Genomic DNA, 19838 nt, shown 5'->3' with positions numbered 1-19838 from the left:
CACAATATCAGCTGCAAAGCCTTTTGCCTTTCTCCTGTGAAGCAGGAATGCACCATACCGCACCTCATGATCAGACCTGCTTGGCTTGAATACTCATTACACTCCCTCCAGTGGTGGGTCTGCCCATAGTAACTCGACAGGAAAATTCCTCTAGAGCAGCGTTTCCCAAACTTGGGCTTCCACCTATTTTGGGACTTCAGTTCCCATCATGCCTGACCACTGGTCTTGTTAGCTAGGGATAATGGGAGTTGTAGTCTGGCAACAGCTGACGACCCAGGTTTGGAAAAGCCTGCGCTAGAGTGTTGGTCTTCAACTGGTGGGTCAAAACCCACTAACAGCTTGCAATAGCAGCAGCACCATCATATGAGAAGAAAGAAAGAAAGAAAGAAAGAAAGAAAGAAAGAAAGAAAGAAAGAAAGAGGTCTCCAAATGCTTGTTTGGGTTAAAGGTAGATCCCAGGTCTGGAAATATTGAAAGCTCCTTCTCTGCTTCATGGCTGAGTGGGGATTTGAAGCCTGGTCTCCGAGGTTTTCGTTTAACCACTACGCTATTTGAGGCAAAGGGAAATCACCTTTCTTCTGAAACTTGTATCCTCATTCCCACTTGTTTAAGGAGAGAACTAAAAACAACAGTTTTAACCTTTTTGGTGCTGTTTGTTTAGCCTTTTATCTGCTTTTTTAAAAAGTAGCAGTGATTTCTGAGTTTCCACAGGAACGTCAGCACTTCCGAGAAATTTTTATAGGCAACCCTAAAATTATGAAACTTGCTGCGTGAGCTAGATATGTGCTGTCGCTACTAAACTTATTACTGTCTGGATTTGATTATTTAGTCTGATGTATCATTAGAGAGTAAATAAATTGAAGATGAATGGATTTATTGTTTGTTCACACACATTCCTTTTTCTCCATTTTGCTATTTATTGAATAAGTTTATTGAAGTAAATTTGCAAAGGTTTGTTTCCGTAGTGCAATAATTAATGCAGTATTTGTACCATCTCTTCTGCCTGTAGAGGCCTTCAGAATTCACAAGGACTCAGGGCTCATAACAACTCGCAGGCGCCTACAGTCTTATGAGAGGTTCAACCTCACAGTTCTGGCCACTGACAAAGGGAGACCACCTCTCTGGGGAACAACTATGCTCCAAGTAGATGTTATTGACATCAACGATAACCGTCCGTTATTTATCCGCCCCCCCAATGGAACTATCTTGCACATTAAAGAGGTAAATCCCTATCTAGAATTTCTCATGCTTTTGATAAACAATACAGTAGTCCAAGGTTGGCCTTCTGTAGCTTTATGTAGCCAAGTGATTGAATGGTGTAGATTCCCACAGCAAAAAGTATATCTGCTCTGATCCGTGCTTTGTCTCTCACCTGCTTTCCTGAACAGAAGCATATTTGATCATTCTCAATCTTAGGTACAGTAATAAGTAATTGGATATTATTAGGATGCACACAGTCGCTCTGGCTGCACTATTGAGGGGGGAAATCAAAATTCTGCTTTTCTATATGAACAAAGCAATGACTAGAACTGAAATGATGCATCTGTCCATCAGGTGGCAGCAATGCAAACGGATGAGAAAGGTGCCTGAGTACGAATATAAAAGTGATGTCTAGTGCTCAGCTTGAGCTAACATGACGCCTCAGACTGGGCTAGAACAGGACGATGATGGCGTCTTACTTTCACCTGCTCTCTGTATTACGCAGCTTGCGAGTACTGACGAACCTGATCTTAAAGTAATGTGTGAGCTGTCCTGAGAACATGATGGTGCTTCTGCACATCAGAGGCTCTGATTAAAAGCTTATAGGCTTCTAAGTTCAGAAGTTTAAAGGTATTGGCTGCAAGAGCTCCAAGTACGAGTTTGGCAGGCCATTCTGCTTTGATGAACCTTTAATGAAGGGAAGTGTGTGTGTGTGTGTGTGTGTGTGTGTGTGTGTGTGTGTAGGGATTTATGGTTCATAGGACATACTCTTCCCCAATAGACACTTCTAGACTTGCATCCTTAAAAGCTTCCCCAGGCGATACAATATTTGTGTCTGCAAACAGGAAATCCCTCTCCGATCCAACGTGTATGAAGTCTACGCCACAGATAAGGATGAGGGTCTCAATGGAGCTGTGCAGTACACCTTCCTCAAAACCGGCGCAGGGAACAAAGACTGGGAATACTTCACCATCGACCCAAACAGCGGGCTCATCCAGACAGCAATGAGGCTGGACCGAGAGAAACAAGCTGTGTACAGCGTAAGTCCCCTGGTCAGGAATGCTGGGACATTCACAGGAGTAGCCCATGTGGTTCTTTGTCTGCAGTTGTGGCCCCCATCTGTCCAGTTTGGCCTGTGAGGGTAGGAACTGATCAGGATCAGAGCCACTGGGTCAAAAAGGCTCCCCTACACCACCCCACCCCCGATGGTAGCCAGTCAGGCTATTAAAATGAGGAAGAAATTAAGCTACTTATTAGTTCTAATTCCATGTAATGCCATCAGATGCAGAACTGAGACACTGAACCAGCTTTCTGTTCTTCATTTTATATCATAAATTAAGAAATGCCCCTGTTGCCTATTTCCCCTTTCTGACTCAAAGGACTGGCTAGGGAGTAGAGATCTCCCTTTGGCATGGGGAGGAAAGGGGGAAATAAATGTTGGTTTCCTTCCGGAACTTTTGAGCTTTCCTTTTACAGACCAGGTGTTGTTGTTTTTGTGTGTGTTCCTCCTGCAGCTGATCATTGTGGCATGTGACCAAGGCCAACCACCTTACGAGACCATGCAACCCCTCCAGGTGGCTCTGGATGATATAGATGACAACGAGCCCGTCTTCCTGAAGCCGCCTGTAAGCAGGTCTATCCCTTCCCCTTTTGGACTTCATTGGAGCTGTGGAATACCAGGTCCCAAAACAACCTCCACCTCGCAGGATGCAGTTTGCAGAATGCGTTCTGCGTAATAGTTTCTCGGAGTCCCTGGAAATTCTGGGAATTCTTTGATCTTAGAGAAATGTTCAGTTATTCATAGGGGGAAGTTTCTTCTCGCTTCATTTCTGCTACGGCAGCAGAAAAATAGGAAATACCCATTGCCTGATATCTATGCATGGGAGACATTTGGGAAAGTATGGTAGCATAGTTTTTGGCATAATGTCAGGGAGGTTTTCAGCGAAAAGGTTATGCTATGATATTAGGAGTTCACAACGCCGTTGCATCAAGCTATGCACTGTTCACCCTGCTCTCAAGGCTTTTTTCATCTGCAGTTTTTGAATCTTAAAATCTTATGAGTAGTGTTCATATAGATACAGTGGTACCTCGTTTTTCAAACGTAATCCGTCCCGAAAGACTCAAACTGGAAGCCTCAGTACGGAAAACTCAAAATAGAAGCTGCGTTTCCTGTTCGACTTCCAAGGCACGTTCGAAAACTGAGGCACTTACTTCCGGGTTTTTGGCATTCAGAAACAAAAACGTTTGACTACGGAGACATTCGAAAACCAAGGTACCACTGTACTTGAATGACAGTTTAACTCCTTAAAAAATTAGTAAAGCTGGGGGGATTTTTTTTTTTAAAGCTCTTGAAATGGAAAGAAAGAAAATAGCTTTCAAGGAAGAGCAAAGGGAAAAGTTAGGATGCTTCTTTTAGCTGTCTTTATATATCTTGTATTATTGGTCGCACCTCAAATTTTATTTGAGGTTCAAAAAAAATATTTTGCTTGCAGTTCAATATGGTTTGTGACCTGATAGTCCGCCATCCCCAAATGCAATTCATTCAATCAGTTGTTGATAGTATTGTTTACCGTTTGTGACATTATGCTTGTCTATTTTTGCTACCTTTTAACATGTGGGTTTTTTCCTCTCTATCTCCCCATCTCTCCCAACATCTCCTGCAGAAAGGGTCTCCCCCTTACCAGGTTCTTTCTGTGCCTGAACACTCACGTCCTGGTACAGTGGTGGGCAATGTCACTGGAGCAGTAGATGCCGACGAGGGCTCCAATGCTATCGTCTATTACTTCATTGCAGGTAGACTTCATTTTCTTTTTCTCGACTGTCCTTTGATGGTTTTCACGCTGCCTTGTGCTTGTATCAAACCATCCAGTGTTTTTGAGAGAGAGAGAGAGAGAGAGAGGCAACTCCCCATTTACCCCATTCCACTGCCACCCTCTTGTGATGCCAAGAAGAGCACGTGCATCAGCAGTCGTGTGCATGCCGATTGTGCGCAAATGGGGAGCTGCCTGTATGTATGCATGTGTGTGTGGTTAGAAGCTCAATTCCACAGCTGCAGGAGTGGGTGGTGCTGTGGTCTAAACCACTGAGCCTCTTGGCTTGCTGATCAGAAGATCAACAGTTCGAAACCCCATGACGGGGTGAGCTCCCATTGCTCTGTCCCAGCTCCTTCCAACCTAGCACTTCAAAAGCATGCCAGTGCAAGTAGATAAATGGGTACCACTGCGGCAGGAAGGTAAATGGCATTTCCGTGCACTCTGGCTTCCATCACAGAGTTCTGTTGCACCAGAAGCAGTTTAGTCACACTGGCCACATGACATGGAAAGCTGTCTGTGGACAAACACTGGTTCCCTTGGCCTGAAGCGAGATGAACACTGGACCCCATAGTTACTTTTGACTGGGCTTAACCATCCAGGGGTCCTTTACCTTTACCTTTACCTTTACCTTTACCTTTACCTTTCACCTTCACAGTTGCACTGCTGAGTGCCCACCTAGTAGGACTAGCCCGTGAACATTAGATAATGGGATTGAAGGGTGAAAAAATTTGGAGGAAACCTAATTGGAATTTCTGTGTCTATCTCCTCGCCACCCACCCACACTAATACGACTACAGAAATCTCATTTTAGAGAGGAACAAATTTAAAACAAAACTGACTAGTTCTCTCTCTTTTTTCCCAGCTGGTAACAGAGAGAATAATTTCCAGCTGAGTCGGGAAGGAAAATTGCAGGTGTTGCGGGACTTGGACCGAGAAAAAGAAGCTTTCTACTCTATCATTGTCAAAGCCTCTAGCAATAGGAACTGGTCACCTCCCCAGGGTCGCCGGGCAACCAGGATCCAAGCCATGGATCTCAGCACTGATGCTACTCTGCAAGAAGTACGGATCTTTTTGGAAGACATTAATGACCAACCTCCCCGGTTCACCAAATCAGAATACACAGCAGGTAGGGATGGTTCCACCTGAGCAATGCCCATTCTAATTGAATTACTGCGATTTTAGGGGGGGGGGGAGAATTTACCTAGTTATCATTTGGTTTACAGCCTGGGTTTATTTTAGTATAATCAGGCAAATTGGGTAAAGCCAATTTGCAAAAGGAAAAATAATAAATAAAATTTTAGGACTCATGTAAAAATCTTTACTACTGTATTGTGAGGTGGCAAAACTGTATATGATTTGTTCATAAGCGCATTCAGAATGGAGAACTAGTGACCTCTCTTTACCACAGTGTACAATGGGATCTTTAAGACAGGGGTGGCTGACCTGTCTTGAACTACAGCTCCCATGATCTCGGATCATTGACCATGCTAGCCAGGGCTGATGGGAGTTGTAGTCCATCAACACCCAGAGGGCCACAGGTTGGCCACCCTTGATGTAGGTATTATTTCCCAAGAAATGACTTCTACTTCTGCTATTTTCTCCCTCTGGGGCTTTTCCTTTGTTACTTCTCTGCCTCACCCCACCCTTCTTCCTTTCCGAAAGGGGTAGCAACAGATGCAAAAGTGGGTTCCGAACTGATCAAGCTTGTTGCATTGGATGCCGATGTGGGAAACAATAGCCTGGTCTTGTACAACATTCTGGGTATCCGTTACATCAAGCAACATTCCAACGACTCTGAGGAGGTGGCCAACATTTTCAGCATTGGTAAGAGAGGCAACGGCATGCATGGGAGTGAACTGTCACGCTTGTTTGTGCTGCATTTGGTTAGCCCTGCTAAGTTTACATAGTAAAGGCCAGGGCCAGACCAACATATTTTGGCACCTGAGGCGGACCCCAAAATGGTGCACGCTTCCCTGTCAGGGAAGAAGGGGTGAGGGAAGATCAGCATCAGGAGCAAAGGGGGAAGAAAAGATAGACATCAGGATCTGCTGTTCCTGTGGACTATGCCACCTGAGGCGGTCGCCTTACCTTGCCTCATGGGTGGGCTGGCCCTCGTAAAGGCAAAACATTGTGAGCTAATAGAGCCATGGCCATATAACCCATAAGGTTGCTAATCAGTCATGCTTGAGAAAAGTTGTTGACAGGGATGCTGCCATACAACAAAGACTGCTTTATATTATCTTCAGCATCTTTTTGCTGGAGATTACACTATAGCAAGGTTTCGCAAACTTGGGTCTCTAGCTGTTTTTGAACTACAACTCCTGTCGTCCCTAGCTAGCAGGACCAATGGTCAGGGATGATGGGAACTGTAGTCCAAAAACAGCTGGACACCCAAGTTTAGGAAACCTGCACTATACTGTGGCAGGTTTTTGAATATAACAGTGTCACAGAATAAAACAAGTCTTTCCGTTATGCTTAAAATCTCTGCCTGCTTCGTTCTTCTTTAAGTAGGTCTGGGTTGCTGCAAATACAAGGGAGCCACTGTTTAATTGGTCTTGGAAGTGAGTTAAACTAAAGGCTAATCCACATGTATTCGGTGCAATCAGGTGGTACAGTCCTATTTGGTATATACCATTTCAGGCTGCAATGACTGAATGCTCCCTCTTCTTTAAAAAATATCACAAGCATTTAGAAAACTAGCACTTCAGAGAGGTGGTTAGGCTAAAACCTTGTAACCTGTTGTGCTGCTTTTATGTTCAGGAAGGTTTTTACATGGAGAAGCATGCTGTCTCCCACACGCAGCCTCAAATGGCGCAATCTCAACATGGCTGCATCATGTGATGATTCTGACCATGCAGGGTCACTTGTTGGTTCTTCTCAAAGGTAACCTAGATGGGATTCTTCGAACCTTTGACCTCTTCACTGCTTACAACCCTGGCTACTTTGTGGTGGATGTCATGGCCTCAGACCTGGCTGGTCATAACGACACTGCGGTTGTGGGGATCTATATCCTGCGGGATGACCAACGGGTGAAGATTATAATCAACGAGATCCCAGATAAAGTACGGCAATTTGAGGAAGAGTTCATCAGCCTATTGTCAAACATCACAGGTGCCATTGTCAATACGGATGACGTTCAGGTAACTGCTGCTTTGGGGCAACACATTCATTTCCTTAACAAGCAGTTGATCTTTCTTTCTCAGTCAAAGAAATAGAGGTGAAAAACTGGCCAATTTCCTGGCAAAACCAGCCTTTGGGGGGGGTGCCCTGGAGCCATCTAGTCACAGGGAAATGTAAGAATGGGATAGGATAAGGAACACCTTTTTTTCTCTTGTCTCCCATAGTTCCACGTTGACAAAAAAGGCCGTGTGAACTTTGCCCAAACAGAATTGCTGATCCACGTGGTGAACCGGGAAACCAACCGGATTCTGGATGTAGAACGGTAACGATTCTGTGTATCTCCTCTATGTAGGTTTAGATTTGAACACAGAAAGAAACACAGCAATGAGTTCATGGCTTAGGTGAGACTTGAGCTGAGGACTTTCCCACAAAATTCTTAGCTACATTGCACCATAATGGCTGTTCCTCTACAGAGTTGCCTTTGCCTCAGCAGTTAGGAAGATACTTTTTTGTTGGATAGACAGCTAAAGGTTAGTTCAGTTCTGCTGCTAATACAAAACATGGGTCTAACCATGCTTGGCACTGTGTCACATTGAGGCAGGCTGCATAATGTCATTGGATATAACAACCTCTCCTGTCACAAGCATGTGGAGTCTTAGACCCAGGTCCTAGTGTTTTAGCAATGCTTTAGTCAGCTGGCATCTGATACTAGTACTTATATTAGATAGAAAGACCCTCAAGCAGTGGTAGCCAACCCCGGCAACCTCTGCTGATCATAACTAAAAATAAATATTGAATTGAAACAGCCCTTCAGGTTCACATAATGATTACTTCACCATGAAAGGGGTTTTGTTGTTGTTGCCTTATGGCAGAGATTTGTGCAAAGCCTTTTCTTGCTAATCTAGCAGTCCCATTCCTTTGTGAGTCTCACACCTGATTTAAGAGCAGGGGTGGGGAACTTGCAGCCCTCCAGGTGATAATGGACTACAATTCCTATCATACTTGGCCATGCTGGCTGGGGCTGATGGGAGCTGGAGTCAATCAACACCTGGAGGCGACAGGTCCCCCAACTATGTTAAAAAAAAAGAATTTGAATGATGGGCTTCATGACACTTCTGATGCAATTTAATGGAATGAGTTCCTGCTTCCAGAATCTCTTGAGTTGGAAATTATAGGTGGGCGGTGAGGGTTGATCATTCTTGCCATAAACACTTTTTAAAAGTGTATTTTCAACGCTGGGAAGATGAATCCATAAATAAAGGTTTAACCCTCTTCCTAGAGTAATACAGATGATTGATGAGAATAAGGAACAGCTGCGGAATCTCTTCCGGAATTACAATGTCTTGGATGTGCAGCCAGCAATCACTGCCAGGGCTCCAGACGACATGTCGGCACTGCAGGTAAGATGGAGGTGGGGGTCCTTCCCTCTCTCAAGCTTACTTTGCTTCCAGCTCTCATGCTTTTTGGGAGGAAGTCCCCCACATTCTTCGGAATTGGCTGCATTGAAAGGAACTGCCCCTTCATAAACTGTTTCCTTAGGTTTGCTGCAACAAGGTTCATGATTCTTTAAAAAGCATGCAGCTGCCAAGATATACAAATGCACCTGTTGGATTTCTTCCTATTAAAAGCACACAAAAAGGACTTATTTGGAAAGCAGCTGGCAACCTTATATTAACTGTTTTGTGAAAAGAGTGCAGGTACAAGTCCTAAAGCCATATCGAAAGGAGCTCTCATGACAGGAATCTGTAGTGGTGGGTATCAAAAAGATGTTGGGCTTCGCCATCGTTTTATTAGAGTGACCATTAAATGGTGGATTCACCATTCATTTCCTTTTATATTCTCTCCCTGTGACTTGGGCATGAATGCAGTTTGGAATCACCGAGTCAGATATTGGTATCTCGTCATTAGGGCAAATATTTACAACCGGGGGGGGGGGGGATGGTGGACCAAATCCTTATCTCCCCTACCCCTGCAGGCCATGTCTATAAGGTAGTGAGGGCCTGTCAATCACTTGAATTCACAATGGCGTCAGGGCTTCAGAGCGTACCACACAGGGAGCTCTGTGCTGTGCTTTGAAGTCCCATCAAACAGCTGATTGGTGGTGCTTCAGAAGCCATCTTTTTGGTCCAGGCTCTTCATAATCATATATGACATCAGGTGATGGGCAGCTTGGGCAGAATGGCCTAGCAGGCCAAATGGGAAGATCTGGCAGACCTCATTAGACCCGTACCCCAATTTATACTGGGTCAGTAGCCAAGCCATTTCCTAGACATCCTATCCCTGCCATAACAGTTAGTTTTGTTTTTGTTTTGTTTCTTACCATTTCTAGATGGCAATAATTATTCTGGCTATTCTCCTCTTCCTGGCAGCCATGTTGTTCATCCTCATGAACTGGTACTACAGAACAGCGTGAGTAGTCTCCAGCACTTGCACTGTGTAGGGAAGAGTATTTCAGATGCCACAATAATAATAAAAATGAATTTTTGGAGCTGACATCAAACCCTTGCATACTGCATAGGAGAAAGCTCTGATTCAGGGATTTCCAGTAGGAGTAATAGCTGTAGATTTCCACCACAGAACATAGCCTTGTGGGAGGGTGAAGGGGATGAAGTGCATGTACTAAGTTTGTCAGCCCTGCTCCCAGGTTGCAGAGAGGGAATTTCCCTTTTTGGTTATTTATGGCTGTCTGACACCTTTGAATTGCACACTCTGTCTGCTGCCAAAAGTAGATTCATCTTCCAAGTTCATGATAAGGGATTTGGCTGCTTTACTCAAATATTTCTGCATTTGGGCCGTAAGCTGGGTTACATGAGGAAACATGCAACAGGTCTTTGCATGTTCAGTGGGAGAGAAATCTGTTTTCTGGTGTCAATCTTCCTTTGAGAGGTGGAACAATATTTTGTTTATTTTAAAATATTAGGTATATCTGTATATCTCAAGGAGCACAACTGAACTGGATTAAAACATAGTTTATCTAATATATTTAAACATGTTTAGATTTATAGAGAATTACTTCAAGATTTGGTGGGAGGAAACCCAGTTTCAGCAAAAGAGCTCAGTAGCAAAGGTTCTTAACCAGTAGTCTTCTACTGGTTCAGAACAGTATGTGAGAGGATGTTAAAGGGCCAATCACATTACACGTATGATGAACAGACTTCACAATACAATTCTTGTGCTCTTTCCCCTTAGTTATTTTGTGTCTTGCAGGCACAAAAGGAAACTGAAAGCAATTGTGGCCGGTTCCACAGGTAAGGGATCTTGGAAGATCCATTTTTTCCCCTCGCCCATTGGGAAGGAAATAGACACTGAAGAATATGATGAGATAGCCATCACTCATAACATCATACGGTGAATAATAAGACCAGCAGGCCTGGGTTGCTTTCAGTCCTTGACTCTTTGGTACTGGTGAAGTGTTGCTTTTCCAGTCAACTGGAAGTGAAATTAATTAAGTCTGAAAAACAATTGATGTTGTGTTGCCACCCTGTTGCACTCTAATAACTACTCCATTAAAAAGTAAATAAATAAAGGATGTAAATTCTAGACTAAACTGCTTGTGTGGAAGCAAACTAACAAAGGCTAAACTGTGAAACTTTATTTGACGTGATGATAAGTAGTGAGGAAAACTTTAGCTGATAAGTTTCTGTGTGTCTGGTTGCTGGTAGAAGCACAGGGGCAACAAAAAACGGTTTTTTATAAGTCAAACTCTAAACTCAACAGATGTGAATGATTCTCGGTAAATTTGACACATTGCTTTCTTCAGGTAACCGAGGTTTCATGGACATCATGGATATGCCAAACACAAATAAATATTCCTTTGATGGGTGAGTTGTCAACAATTTCTGAAAGGTTTAACGCTAGCTAAAAGAGGCTATCCGAATGCTGACCATGCCTAATTAAAGACAATCTTGGCCTCTGGCACGTATGATGCTTACTTTTGAAGGTGGCTGTTAACAGCACAATCTTTGTATATAGCGCATTCTTTGAAAACATGAGCTTAAAGAAAAGGAGTGCTTAAAGTTATCTGAGATAGTATATTGACAAGTATGTGGGCCAAACTGGTGGATTTTTCTTGGATGGTTTCCCATTGCAGTTGCTTATTGTAGGCATCCTGTATCCTTTCTAGAGCCAACCCTGTGTGGCTGGACCCTTTCTGCAGAAACCTGGAGCTAGCAGCACAAGCTGAGCATGAGGATGACCTGCCTGAGAACCTCAGTGAAATAACAGACCTGTGGAACAGCCCAGCCAGGACTCACGTGAGAGAGCATCTGCTTGCTTACTATACTGTGGTTGAAGCCACAGTATAGCCAACGTCCTAATTTTTGCCTGTAGCCTGTGCCAGCATAAAATTCAGCTTTCAAATTCATGTGAAGCAGCAGAACACATTTTGATTGTGTGCATAAATTAGAATTGGCACTATTTGTCAATAATCACCATCCCCTTCTGCTAGAATATCTCATTTATCTATTCTTATTTTTTTTTTTTTTATAATAATTTTTATTAATTTCCACACATATAATAAAGAACAATGTAAAACAGTATCACATCATACTCATCGGTTCTTACCCTTCTTTCTTTGACTTCCCCATACCTCCCCATCCCTGCATCCTTGTTTAATAATTCTTTAGCAACCCTTGAGTCCATTATCTTAGTTCCCTTTCGTAAAAATTTCTTAAATTTTTTTGTTTACTGCTGCAATTCTTTACTTCTTACCCCCTGACATCCTAACATTCCTCAATTTTGCAATTATTTTTAAGATATATTTTGAAGTTCTTCCAGTCCTCTTCCACTGTCTCTTTCCCCTGGTCCCGGATTCTGCCCGTCATCTCGGCGAGTCCCATAAAGTCAATCACCTTTGTTTGCCATTCTTCCAGAGTAGGTAGTTCTTGCGTCTTCCAATACTTTGCCAGTAGAATTCTTGCTGCTGTAGTGGCATACATAAAGAAAGTCCTATCCTTCCTTGACACCACTTGGCCCACCATGCCCAAGAGGAAAGCCTCTGGTTTCTTAGGAAAAGTCCACTTAAGGACCTTCTTAATTTCATTATAGATCATTTCCCAGAAAGCTTTAACCTTTGGGCAGGTCCACCAAAGGTGGTAGAAAGTGCCTTCAGTCTCATTACATTTCCAACACTTATTATTAGGCAAATGATAAATTTTTGCAAGCTTGACTGGGGTCATGTACCATCGGTAGATCATTTTCATAATATTTTCTCTTAATGCATTACATGCAGTAAATTTAATACCGGTGGTCCATAACTGTTCCCAGTCAGCAAACATAATATCATGACCGATATCTTGTGCCCATTTAATCATAGCTGATTTCACCGTTTCATCCTGTGTATTCCATTTTAGCAGCAAGTTATACATTTTTGATAAGTTCTTAGTATTGGATTCCAACAATTCTGTTTCTAATTTTGACTTCTCTTTCTGAAATCCTATTTTCCTGTCCTGTTTAAACGTCTCATTTATCTGATGGTAATGCAACCAATCTCGAACCTTAGGCTTTAGTTTCTCATAACTCTGAAGTTTCACCCTTTCGCCATCATATTCTAAAATCTCATGATATTTTGGCCATTTAGAATCCATATTAAGCTTTTTTACTTCCCTAGCTTCCATTGGTGACACCCACCTAGGGGTTTTACTTTCCAGCAAATCTTTGTATCTAATCCAAACGTTATACAATGCTTTCCTTACAATATGGTTTTTAAAACTTTTATACACCTTTACCTTGTCGTACCATAAGTATGCATGCCAACCAAAACTATTGTCATACCCTTCCAGATCCAAAATGTCGGTGTTCTCAAGAAGTAGCCAGTGTTTCAACCAGCAGAAAGCTGCTGATTCATAATAAAGTCTTAAGTCCGGCAGGGCAAACCCCCCTCTATCCTTTGCATCAGTTAAAATCTTAAATTTAATTCTGGGCTTTTTGCCCTGCCAGACAAATTTTGATATATCTTTCTGCCACTTCTTGAAACATTCCATCTTGTCCACTATCTGCAGCGTCTGGAATAAAAACAACATTCTAGGCAATACATTCATCTTAATGGTAGCGATTCGGCCTAACAAGGAAAGTTTCAACCTTGACCATATTTCCAAATCCTTTTTAACTTCTGACCAACATTTTTCATAATTGTCCTTAAATAAGTTCACGTTCTTGGATGTTAAGTTTACCCCCAGGTATTTTACCCTTTTTGTTATTTCCAAGCCTGTTTCATTCTGAAAACTCTCTCTTTCTTCCATTGTTAAATTTTTTTGCAACACTTTCGTTTTTTGTCTATTCAATTTAAAACCTGCTACTCGACCAAATATATCAATTAATTCTAATACTCTTTTGGTACTGGTGTCTGGCTGTTGCAAAGTCAATACTAGATCATCTGCGAATGCTCTTAATTTATAATGTCTAACTCCGACCTGAACTCCTTTAACCAACTGGTCCTTTCTGATCATGTTTAACAATACCTCCAGGACTGATATAAAAAGCAAAGGGGATATTGGGCAACCCTGTCGTGTACCTTTTTCTATAGGTATTTCTTCTGTTACCACATTATTTACAATTAATTTGGCCTTTTGTTGAGAATATATTGCACCTATACCGTTTTCAAAACCTTGGCCTACCCCCATCCCTTGGAGATTCTTTTTCATAAAAGTCCAACAAATATTGTCAAAGGCTTTCTCTGCATCCACAAAAATCAAAACTGCTTTCCTATTAATGTCAACGTCCAACAGCTCCAAAATATCTATAATGTTTCTCACATTGTCTGACATATGTCTACCTGGGAGAAAGCCTGTTTGGTCCTTATGAATCTCTTCTGCTAAAACTCTTTTCAATCTTTTTGCCAAAATGTCTGCAAAAATTTTGTAATCCACATTGAGTAAGGATATAGGGCGGTAGTTTTTAACCTGGTTCTTCTCAGTCTCTGTTTTCGGTATAAGTGAAATGAAAGCCTCTTTCCACGATTCAGGTGCCTTTTTCCCCTTCAAGATTTCATTGCAAACTTCCTTCAATGGTTGTGTCAACCATTCTTTCAACATTTTGTAGTATTTGGCCGTCAGGCCATCTGGTCCTGGTGATTTTCCCAATTTCATATTTTGAATGGCACCCTCTATTTCTTGTTCTGTTATTTCCTCATTTAAGATCCTTTTACTTTGTTCTGAGATTTTTGGTAAACCGTATTTTCTGATGAATTCTTCTATTTCTTGCTCGTTAATTGACCCTTGTGCATACAATTTCTTAAAGAAGCTTTGAAAACAATTGTTGATCTCATTGGGTTTATGGATAATTTTTCCATCCATTTCTAAACTTGTTACAATATTCATTTTCTGCCTTTTTTTCAATTGCCATGACAGAAGTTTCCCACATTTATCCGCTGATTCAAAAGTTCTTTGTCTCATTTGCCTTATCTTCCATTCTATTTGTTGGTTCATAAGCTCCATGTACTGCATCTGATGGAACTTTATTTCTCTCAAGATCTCATGGGATTTTGGTTTAGACCTCAACTTCTTCTCTCCTTCTTTTATTTTTTCTATAATTTTTTCCTTCTTCTCATTTTGTTGCTTCCTCTTAATAGAGTTTTGTTGAATCAGGAAACCTCGCATCACGGCTTTGCTTGCGTCCCAAATTATTCTTTTTTCCACATCTGTTTTCCTGTTGATCTCAAAGTAATCTTTTAATGTTTTAAGGGCCTTCTTGTGGATCTCTTCATCCTTAAATAGGGTGTCATTCATTCTCCATCTAAAGGATCCAGTTGTTGTTAGTTTCATCTCCATCTTCACCGCATTATGGTCGGAGCACGTTTTTGGGCATATTTCTACTTTTTTTGTTCTTGACGCCAGACTGCTAGAAATCCAGATTTGGTCTATTCTTGTCCATGTCATTTTTGCTTCAGAGAAGAAAGTTCCCTCTCTCTCTAGAGGGTTCTTTATTCTCCAAATATCAATCAAATCCATTGTTTCAGTCATTTCGAAAAAGATCTTTGGTAGTCTCCCTTCTTTTGAAATCACTTGTCTCTGTGCTTTGTCCATGTTTGTTGAGACAACTCCATTCATGTCTCCCATCATTAGGATTTTATAATCTAAAAAGTCAACTAATGTCTCATGCAACTTCCTAAAGAATTCGGCCTTCCCTTCATTTGGGGCATAAATTCCCACAATTAATATCTTTTCTCCTTGAATTTGTATTTCAATTGCCAGGTATCTTCCTTGATCATCTTTAAATATCAATTTTGGAGCCCACTTTTCCTTTGCATAGATCACCACACCTCTTTTCTTTACTTTGTCTGATGAAATAAATTCTTGACCAAGTCTCTTATTTATCAGTAATTTCCTATGTATCCTGGCAATATGGGTTTCTTGCAAACATATTATGTCTAATTGTTCTTTCTTCAAAATGTGAAAAACCTGTCTTCTTTTCCGAGGAAGGTTCAAACCGTTACAGTTCCAACTAAGGAGTTGCAGAGACATTTTGTATTTAGGTAGCTGTTCCTCCAACTGCTCCAAGCTTCTGCTCTTCCTCCGATGGTGGTAGTGAAAGTCCAAATGACAAATTTGCTATATCAGGTGGTTCCCTCTCCTCCACAGTTCCTTTCTGCAGATCCTCCAGGTACCTCTCCAAAAATTGTTCTTTGTCCTGAATTGTTTTTATTTTAATCTTCCTTCCTTTGAAGTTAAAGGACAATCCTTGTGGAAACTCCCATCTGAATGGTATAGTGTTTTTCTTCAGCAGGTCTGCTAGGCTTTTGTAATATGTTCTCACCTCTAAAATGTATTTAGGAATGTCCTTAAAAATCTGTATCTGACAATTTTGGATCACCAATGCCTTTTGATAATGCAGATTCAATATTCTATCTCTTTCTTCTTTTGATCTCAGTGTAATTAGACAGTCCCTTGGTTTTTTATCCTGCTTTCTACCCAGTCGAAAGGCTGATATTATCTCAAGTTCCTCGTCTTCCTCCCATTCCTCCTGCCAAAAAGTTATGATGTTCTCTGTAAGAAATTTCACAAGGTTGTCCCCTTCCCCTTCAGGCACCAATCTAAATTTTAAGTTCTTCTCTTTACGTTGAAGTTCCAGTAAGGAGAGGGCTGCATCATGCTCATTCACTTTTTTAATAATAGGCCCAAACTTTTCCCTTGTCTCTTCAGCCGTTGTTTTTGCACTTTCTGCAATCTTTCGTGTTTCTGAATTTTCCTGAATTAATCTATTTATAGAATCTGTGTTAGATTTAACACTAGCTGTATTCACATCCAACCTTGTTGTCAACTCTGTTAATTTTTTAGAATTCTCTGTCGATAGCTTTGTCAATGCTTCCAGGGATTGATTTATTTTAAGTAGTGCCTGAGTCATAGGATCCATAGAAGCTGGTGTTTTTTCCTGCACAGCTGCAGTTCCTGATATAGAGCCCCTTTTCTTCTGAGATTGTTTTGCTTTCTGCCTTGTTACTATCTCTTCTGTAGGGGCACTCATATCCTCAAGGTCGTTTTCACAGAGTTGATTCCCAAGTGGAAAATCCCACTGTTACTTTTCCAAGTGCAACAGTTTCACATAGAACCCTCTAGAGGGAGCATTCAATTGTATCCAAATGGCAAAGATAGAAAAAAAAAACAAAGAGGCAAGGAAGTATAACAGTAGCCAGAAGTTTCCAATATCCAAGTTGTAATGTCTCTATTTTCTATGTGGCCAAAATGCAACAGGGTACGTCTAAGGTCCGGTAACTTTGTTGCAAACAAACCCCCACTTCTCAAAGTTTGACAGTCCACGTCCCGGTGTCTTATTTGGGCAGCCCGACCCCGGGGGATTTGGCAATGGAAGATCTTAATTTTCCATTAATTTTCCAGCAGGTTAACAACGTTCCAATCCCTTCCCCCCTTCTCCTGCCAATCTGGGGGGAGGTTTTAAGTCCGATGTCAGTTTGACAGCTTAAAAAATTAGAAAGATTCCCTTTAAGTGCAGCTTGATTTTCGTTGCTTTATCTCTTCTGCAGTTCCGGGGAGGCAGACTTCCTTAATTTTTGCCTTTCCCGTTTTCAGCCAAATTTCTTTTTTAATGTCCCGTTACTTTTTCAGTCTTACTCACGGGTGCTGTAGTCAAATTCCAATTGCAGGAAGGAATCGGCGCTCTCCGCTCATGGCGACGCGGCTTCACTCCGCTAGCTGGGTGACGACTCTCAGCACCGCGCTTACCCCGATGCCGCTCCGAAGCCTTTAAAAAGGCTCCTTCACAGTACCGGGGGGCGCAAAAGGTGCCCACCGAATCTCCTTTGTTCACAGGCTCCGCGCCTGTGATTTTAGGGGTCCCCCGCTTGCCGTAGCGGGTAAGACCCGAACTAACGGAGCAGTCCTGCCTCGGAGCTCGAGGCTCGGACCGCCATTAAGCGCTGGCGCCGACCGGAAGTCTCATTTATCTATTCTTAACTCCTTTCTCGTCCAGGCCTAGTAATCCAGTTGCACCTTTGTTGCCCAGTAGGAAGAGGCCGCAGCAATGGCATATCAACAGCAATGTAGCTGCTACATTAACTTTAGAGCTTCGTAATCTAAGATTAGTTGCAATGATGCACCTCATGGAAAATTAGAGTCAGTCATGTAGCATGTATTTGTTGTTCATTGTTAATGAGATTTTGTTCAACATGGCGCATGCCCTGCTTGGTAATTAGATTTTGCAACGGGAGGTGGGCATGTTGTAGACAAATGTTAGCAAAGGGCATTAGGGAAGTAAGCAGTGTTCCTGGAAAAGATTTCCAGATGGATTTTCCTTCAGGTCTGGAAAGACAGAGAGAGAGAGAAGCTATTTTAAAAACCTCTTCTTTTTAGGGAACATTTGGCCGAGAGCCTTCGGCTGCCAAACCCGAAGAAGATCGCTATCTGAGAGCAGCCATTCAGGAATACGACAACATTGCCAAGCTAGGCCAGATCATGCGAGAAGGGCCCATCAAGGTAAGTTTTATTATCCTCGGTCTTAGTTCAGTAAAAAGTTCAAGTTTGTGGCACTGCTTGGCCAGAGGACAGAACTCTCAGCACCATGTTTAGTCTGCAATCCAGTCTTGGAATGCAGTTGTTTTGGGTAGTCACACAGAATGCACTATGTGGCAAGAATCCCTTTTTAATGAGGATTATTATACAAGGTGTGATTCAAGAGGATTTATTAGAAGGTTTAAGGATAAATGTTTTGGCCATTATTATTATTATTATTATTATTATTATTATTATTATTATTTTTAATGGAGAGGATATCTGGATTTAGAAGTTGCTTCTCATGGGGATTCCCTACACAGAATAAGTTTCGGGACAACGTGGCAAAGGGCCCGAGTGTAATTTCTCCTGTTGCCCATTCCCTCCCTCCTTCCAGGGCTCTCTCTTAAAGGTAGTCTTGGATGATTACATGCGACTGAAGAGACTGCTTGCTCAGCGGATGGTGCATAAAGCCACCACCAGTCATGGGGACCAGTCCTCAGTCTCTGAGGTAGAATCTGCTTGTGCATGGGAGTTCTTGAAAATGCTTGTTGTGCCCTTTGGGATGTAGTGTTTGCTTTTCAGAACTGTACCCTTCGGTATTGATTGTGTGGTTCTCATAGCTATTTCCCTCTGTAGCACAAGAGTGCAGGAGTTCAATGAAACAGGCATAAGGAGCCCCTCTCCACCACAGGACTGCACAATCTGTGTCTCACTAGGTGTTGCTCCCATCAGCAGCCACCAGCATGGCTTACGGTCAAGAAGGATGTGTTGCAGGCCAACTCTGCAGGGCCACAGGGTGCCCAGACCTGTTCTGCCTGCACACATCCCACTGAATTAGCTACTTTTTCTGTGTCCTAACTCCTCCTGGGCACTGAAAGTCTCATGCTAGGCATGTCTATTCATGTTCTTAGTGCAGTACTGCATTAATTTGCCATGCTAATTCATTCTTTAGGCCTCTGGTTTCCAACCAATGTGCCATGGCACCCTGGGGTGCCTTGAATGATCAGGTCAGGGGTGCGGCAACAGTGGCCTCTGTTCCTCTTTCCTTCCCTCTCTCCTCTGATGCCCTCTTGTGTCCCAAAGGCTTGTACAGCTGTTTATTGCAGCGGCTGTGGCTATAGGTTCCATAGGCGAATGGTGCCTCTGGGAGGCACCTCTCTCTGGTACGAAGGGGTGGTGGTGTCAGCTCAGAGAACAGGGATGGCAGCAGCTGCAGCCCAGAGGTCTCGGGAGATGAGAGAAGGCTTAAGGAACACTCCACAAGAGAGGGTGTTCAAAAAAGGGTGAGAGACTGCTGTCTCCACAGGCAAGGGGTGACATAACTGGGCCCCTGACCCCACAGGGTGCCACAGAAAGAATGTAGTTGGTCAAGGGAGCCGTGGACTCAAAAAGGTTGAAAACCTCTGCTTTAGGCATTAGAATCCTTTGCTAACCACTGTGAAGTAATCAAACTTCCAAAAGGGGCATATATAAATAAGAGAAGAAAACCCTAGGTCAGTTATTCACAAAAAGAAAGTTGCAATTCTCTAATAAATGAGAACTTTGTAGGGGAGCTTGTAGACTCACAGCAATGAGGGATGAAGACAGTGCAATAAAAAAGTTCTAAAGGAAGAAGGCATGAGACAGAGAGATGAAAAATAGGAGGACATGGTCTTTAAACATCAAGAACTGTAGCTGCAAGGATTTTTGTGGAAGAATTGGGAGCGGGATAGTAACAGGACATTCCTTGCACATCAGTTTATGAAGGCTATAGTGAAACAGA

General features: G+C 42.4%; 1 protein-coding gene across 1 annotated transcript in view; it reads left to right on the top strand.

Annotated features, from left to right (window-relative positions):
- Positions 1-19838, top strand: part of CDH23 (cadherin related 23) — a 398468-nt gene that overhangs the window by 375936 nt on the left and 2694 nt on the right. The window contains exons 53-67 of the mRNA XM_079976255.1: positions 1010-1221; positions 2046-2240; positions 2715-2825; positions 3864-3993; positions 4876-5139; positions 5676-5837; positions 6897-7153; positions 7358-7455; positions 8413-8533; positions 9463-9542; positions 10341-10381; positions 10894-10954; positions 11257-11386; positions 17936-18058; positions 18471-18584. Of these exons, the coding sequence (XP_079832381.1) occupies positions 1010-1221; positions 2046-2240; positions 2715-2825; positions 3864-3993; positions 4876-5139; positions 5676-5837; positions 6897-7153; positions 7358-7455; positions 8413-8533; positions 9463-9542; positions 10341-10381; positions 10894-10954; positions 11257-11386; positions 17936-18058; positions 18471-18584 (2099 nt within the window). The remainder of the gene's footprint in view (positions 1-1009; positions 1222-2045; positions 2241-2714; positions 2826-3863; positions 3994-4875; positions 5140-5675; positions 5838-6896; positions 7154-7357; positions 7456-8412; positions 8534-9462; positions 9543-10340; positions 10382-10893; positions 10955-11256; positions 11387-17935; positions 18059-18470; positions 18585-19838) is intronic.

The sequence above is a fragment of the Podarcis cretensis genome (genome assembly GCF_951804945.1).
Source record: "Podarcis cretensis genome assembly, chromosome: 5".
In the NCBI taxonomy this organism is placed as follows: Eukaryota; Metazoa; Chordata; class Lepidosauria; order Squamata; family Lacertidae; genus Podarcis; species Podarcis cretensis.
Note: the sequence above shows the minus strand (reverse complement) of the source record. Positions and strands in the feature narration are given on the sequence as shown.